The sequence below is a fragment of the Rattus norvegicus genome, chromosome 15 (assembly GCF_021556685.1).
Source record: "Rattus norvegicus strain SHRSP/BbbUtx chromosome 15, alternate assembly SHRSP_T2T, whole genome shotgun sequence".
Lineage (NCBI taxonomy): Eukaryota > Metazoa > Chordata > Mammalia > Rodentia > Muridae > Rattus > Rattus norvegicus.
Window position 1 is genome coordinate 56,936,501 of NC_141548.1, and position 6,000 is coordinate 56,942,500.

Here is a 6,000-nt window from a genome sequence, read left to right on the forward strand (position 1 = left end):
GTCCCCTGAGCCCCGCTCGGGTGCTGTGGCACACAAGCAGCTCTTTCACACAAACACACACAAAATGAATAATGGCAAAACAAACAAAACCAAAAACCAAAAACTGTAAGTGAGATTGTACAGTGCTTGTCTGGGACGCGCAGTTCGGGTTTAGAGCTCAGAGCAGAACTAACTCAACTAAACTCAAGACCACAACCAGTTGGCCCTAATCGAGGGCGGTTCATAGTTTAACGCCTTAGGGAAATAGGCACAAGCTTGGCTTTATCTGCTGTGCTGAACTCTCTTGACTCAGATGGCAGGAAACGTGAACCAGAGCTGAGGGTGAAGGGTTTCTCCTCTTCTCACATCTTATTTTTTTTTCTTTTTTTTTTTTTTTTCGGAGCTGGGGACCGAACCCAGGGCCTTGTGCTTGCTAGGCAAGCGCTCTACCACTGAGCTAAATCCCCAACCCCACATCTTATTTTTATTCATCTTTCTATCTTGCCTCTTGACAAGTCTGGGTCATGCCACAGGGTTGATACATAACATTACACATATGTGTAACATAAACACCAAGAGCTAAGATAAGATAAGAAGCTATTGGCACGGGTAGCATGGTGTGTCAGCACAGGCTCACCGGTTCTAATCAGGATCTGATGATACAGGAAGGAGGGGAAGCATGGGAATGGGTACCTTCACTGAATTTCCCTGTGAAACTTAACTGCTCTGAAAACCATACCTATTAACAAGCAAAGTTTCCTCTTCTACCCAGGACTTAACAAACCGTTATATGTAGCTCAAATGTTAAGAAGACGGGCATCTGGGCAATCCTTTAAGTAACCCAGAAGTTAATTAGCCCACTTCATACTTAACTTTGTTGTGTGCAATGAAACGAATGTCCCTGTCTAGTCCACCTGACCAACGACCCAAGCTCCTGCTTCTAGCATCTCCTAGCACTGGATGAAGGACTGAGGGATTATGATTGGGGCTGTGAATGTTGAGTACTTCACAAAATGACGTGGGGATGGAGGTGGAGGAAGGGGGCCATCTCTTAAGGACAAAACAAAGAGTAAGGTGATCCCAGGAACTTCTCCAAGCAGAGAAAAGTTTCCGAGACCACTTTCACAGTCACTGTTTCTTCCCCTGCCTTCTGGATCCTTTTGGTCTTTGTCTAAATCTCTCCATGCATCTGAAATAATCGCAAGCCATATTATCATATATTATTTCCATTTATTAAATGAAACAAGGTTTATGCCACACAGTCCAACAATGTATAAAGAGCTTGAAGTAGAAAAGCTTGTGGAAAATGTATACTCTTTACATGGTACATACAGTTTTATAGCTCATAAATAAACACAGAGAACAGGAGCCATTGTTCACATTACCGACCAGCAACACAGAGCAGCAGTAACAACACAAACACAATTTCCTTCGACTCAGCCACAAAAACTTGAAATGGTCTCACCATACTTGAGGAAAATGACAGGTGGTGAAGTGTTACAGCCACACCCACATCACCAAGTGCTTTAAGTTGTCTCTGGGTTAGAAATATCAACAACCGTATTAACTCCAGAGAGAAGAAGGCAGGGTAAGACCCTGTCCTATAAGGCACTTAATAAATTGACACTACCCTTGTCTTAAAATACTGCAAATTTGCCTTGAAATATGCTGATGTTTTACGGCGAAATTTAGGTTTCTTTTATCCAGGTTTAGACATAGACATAATTTGAATAAATTGATAATACTGTCTGATGGCCACTCTTTACACGAGCTTCAAAATGGACCCATTTAAACTTTAGAAATTACCTTCAAACTTAAAAAAGTAAAGTGGTTTTGTTGTTCTTTGGGGCTGTTTGTTTGTTTGTTTGTTTTGGCCAGTTGGTGGTGGTACACACTTTAAATTCCATCCAGAATTCAGGAAGCAGAGGCAGGGAGATCTCTGAGCTGGGGGCCAGCATGATCTACAGAGCGAGAGCCAGGACTACACAGAGAAACCCTGTCTTGGAAAATTGGAGGAAAAAAATTAGGAAGGAAGGAAGGAAGGAAGGAAGGAAGGAAGGAAGGAAGGATAAAGAAAAGAATTTTAATAAAAAAAATGTTTTTGTTAAAAAGTGGTTTGAAAAAGTTGAATCCTTTCAACTCAAGAGAGAATGCTTTGGAGTCTATCACTTCAACGGAATGTTCAGGTCAGAAGGAAAAATGTCTCTAACTCATAATACTAGGAGCCAGGCCCGCAGCCGCTCAGACTCTCTACTGCCACCTAATGGCGTGCAAAGGAATTGCCTTTAAGCCACCAATCGCTCTGCTCTCTGAGGACATTTAGAAACAAAATCCTGCTTCACAAACTGTTTTTCAAAGGAACCATTAATAAATAAAAAATAAAAAAAAAAGTCAAGTTGAAATGCTACGCCAGACAAAGTGCCCAACTCTCAGGGAAAACCTGCATACTTCTGCCTCCAGGAGGAAGGGGCACTCGGGAATGCACTGGGCACTGCACCGACTTAGAGCCTCCTTTAGTGAGAATGCGGCCTTCACAGGGCCCACCTGAAAGCACGGGATCCCTTCTAGAAAGCTGTTGGCTCTTAGAGACAGCTGTTGCTTTGGAAAGGGTAAGAGGTTTTATCAGTCTCAGGAGAAACAAAAACAGGTAGAGGACTGTTGTCATACACCTCTTATCCGAATGGAGATAAACAGAGACGCACAGGCCATCGATTTGAGCTGGAGTGGAGCTCAGTGTGGGGAAGACACCCAGAACACACAAGGGTTTGATCGCCAACATCACAACAATGAAACAGGAAGGAAGAAAACAAATCTTTTTTTTTTCTAATTTCAAGGAAATCAACTAGGAAAACCTCAGGTAAAGGGTTGTTTGGCTGGTTGATTTTTAACAAACTCACCTCAATATAAAGATTCGAACTCTGGCGCCTCACCTCTTCGATTCAGTAGTCAACTAAAAAATATTTCTCCTGCAGTGTTCTTTATTTAGCAAAGGCTTTTGGTCACCAGGACCAGGAGAGCCCTATGGTAGGCCAACTGTTGACTGACAGATGTAAACACACTCATCCTTCACACAGCAGCCTCTGCAGTTTTTCCTTCATGTAACCCCTACTTAACAAAGCATGATTATCTCCATTTGTTCAGTATGGAAATAAAAAACTTTGCTACCAAAAAAAAAAAAAAAAATCCTAGGGCAAACGGTTACCGTTACCTCACAAAGGTCGAGTCTGTCTTTCCGTAAGTGAAAGGTCCTGCCCAAACAGGAATTATAAAGCAGTGCTAAAGACCTACTCGCTAAACTGTCCAGGTCTGGGGGATAAAAGTCCAGATGTAAAATGTTTTCAGATGACAGGAAACTAAAGCTCTCAATGGTAGAGGAACACTACTACTCCACCACTCCAGGGGCCTCCTCAGAGCAGCTGCCGTTCACAGCTGGAAGTCAGGCAGCGAGGCTGCTCTCCAGGCAGCGGCACACGGTTCTGATTTCCTGCAGGTTTTCTACGGCAAGAAAGATGTATTATGTGCACTGATTATCTCGGATGTCAAAGGGCACTTCAATGGTAACCACCAGCGAGTGGGTGCTATTGCGCTCTAATCTCTGAGCACAGACGAAAGGCGTCCAGCACCAACACTCGACAATCTGAAGAACCGGGTCTTCATCCATTGCTCCTGTCCCAGAAGCTGTGGTGAGCTGTGGAGTGAGAAGCAGCCAGAAGCAGCACAGGAGGCTCTACCATAGTGAAAGTCAGTTTGTCAGAACAATGGCTTGTGTGGTCACAAGTCCAGTTTCTTCAGCTGTTCGTAAGTCAAAAAGAACTGCGGTTGTGGGTTAAGGCTGCCAACCCCAATAGACAACTTAGCCTCTCTACAGGCAAACGCCTGCTGTCAGCTTGCCAAGAACACGAGTCCACTTTAGCTCCACGCTGAGAGTCTCGGGCTGTCTCCACAGACGTTGCCCAAGGTCAATTCAAAATAGAGAGATCAGACCTGAGACCTACAAACCCCATCACCTTGGACTCCCCAGGAATGACATCTGCCCCTCCTTACCTGCCACCTGGATGCTAATCAAACAGTGCTGGGGTGTGCCGTGGTCAGTAAGCACCCCACAGGAAGCAGGCTTGTACACTGATGGACCCACATCCTTCCCCAGGACCACAGGATACAACAACCGCATCACTGTGGAATCACAAATACCGTGAACTCCTCCAGCAGATCCTAGTGACAATCAATACCTTTCAATAGAGACACCATTGAACTAAGAGCCTCAGTGCTGAATGAGACCTCACACCCCCTAGAGATGGAGTGGCTATTTCTTATGATCTGAGGTACTCAAAAGAACCTCACTTCTACTTTACAACATAAATAGAAACAAGCTACAATACCTAACTGCAGCCCTGTCTACATCGACCACAACAGAAAAGGATACAATGATATTCCAAGGACCAAGGCGCAGCCAGTTTGGCCAAAACCCTTTATATAGAGCAAAAAACCCTTCATTCTTCCATGTCTATTAAAAAAGAAGACAAAACAACATTAAGTTCTGTACTGCCTGGTTTCAAGTGTCAACTTGACATAAACTAGTTGTCAGAGTAGAAGGAGCCTCAGTTGAGGAAATGCCTCCATGAGATCTACAGCATTTTCTCAATTAGTGCTCAATGGGGGAGACCCTAGCCCATTGTGAGTGGTGCCATCCCTGGACTCGTGGTCCTGGGTTCTACAAAGCAGGCTGAGCAAGCTATGGGGAGCAAGGCAGTAAGCAGCACCCCCCCCCCCATCGCCTCTGAGTCAGCTCCTGCCTCCAGGTTCCTGCCCTACCTGAGGTCCTGTCCTGACTTCCTCCAACAGTGGACTAAAAGTGTAAGCCGAATAAACCCTTTCCCCTCTTACTTGAGTTTTAGTCACGGTGTTTTCATCAAAGCAATAGAAACCCTGAGGCAAGACCCATTTTCTAGTTATATCAAATGTATTTACAATGTGTCAAACCAATATACTTTTTCATTAAAATTAAATCCAAAAGTTGAGGATGTTTCCCCCAGGACCTAAATGGTGGAAGCTAGAACTGGATCCCACAAGTTGTCTCTGACTGAGCTTGGGAAAACCTGAGATTGCTACTGTGGCCTTTCCAACTTAGCTGTGGCAAGGAATATCCCCACGCTGCTTCTCCGGCCACCACCTTCCCACCACCCACAACCCATGGTGCCTAAGGTTGGTAGTGCTGATGAATATATAACCAGCCCATGTGTGGTGCCTGCCAAGTTAATGTCCAACACAGGAGGACTGCAGCTGCTAATGGAACTACCTACTGGCTGCTGGAGGCAGGGGATTCAGGAGATGGGGAAGTGCAGTCACTGGTCTGTGAAATTTCCTAGGACCTAGTCCAATCTAGATGCAGAGCACGTAGAAAAAGCAAGTGCTTGAGTGGACTGGACGAGCTTTGGATGATGCCATTTACAGACTACAATATTCTTGCAATGGAAACCATCAGGGGCTGTGCAGAAGGCTGGGCTCTTCTTGGTCATTAATTCTACTCAAACACTTGATATTACAGAGAACCGCTGACTGTTATCAGCTTTAATCAAAGAACAGAGAAAAATGAAATACACTACGAGCTTACTCAAAAACAAAAGACAAGCCTATGTAGAAGGACTGATTAGAGGCCTTTTCTGTCTCTTTGTTCCTTAGAGACTTCTGCACGCCAATCGCTGCACACAGAGAGGACCAACCCCTCCCAAAGCAGGCAAACAGGAACTCAATGAGAAAGAATCAGACTTAAATATGACTTAGTTTTAAGTACAGACCGATAGCTTCCATGCCATCTGGGCTGCTAAACAAGCCAGGAACAAATAAGCAATTTTGATAAAGACAGCACTCATAGCACATCTGCATCCCATGTCTCCTGTCTTTGCCTCATTAAAGCAATACCAGAGGAGTGGGAGTGGAGCCCAGATGGTCCTTGTCCAGCCACCACCAGGCTGGTTCACTCCCCTGAACCACATAAAACCCAGTGAGATGGCACATGCCTGT

At 44.8% G+C, this 6,000-nt stretch overlaps 1 protein-coding gene across 2 annotated transcripts in view; it reads right to left on the bottom strand.

Annotated features, from left to right (window-relative positions):
* Positions 1-1,189: 1,189 nt before the first annotated feature.
* The window catches only part of Slc25a30 (solute carrier family 25, member 30), a 24,331-nt gene continuing 19,520 nt past the window's right edge, over positions 1,190-6,000 (bottom strand). Inside the window, exons 9-10 of one of the 2 annotated variants that reach the window (XM_087586205.1) lie at positions 4,403-4,483; positions 1,190-3,792 (exon numbers count right to left, since the gene is read on the bottom strand). In XM_087586205.1, coding sequence (XP_087442331.1) covers positions 3,751-3,792; positions 4,403-4,483 — 123 coding nt within the window. In that variant the 3' untranslated portion in view covers positions 1,190-3,750. 2 annotated transcript variants of the gene reach the window in all.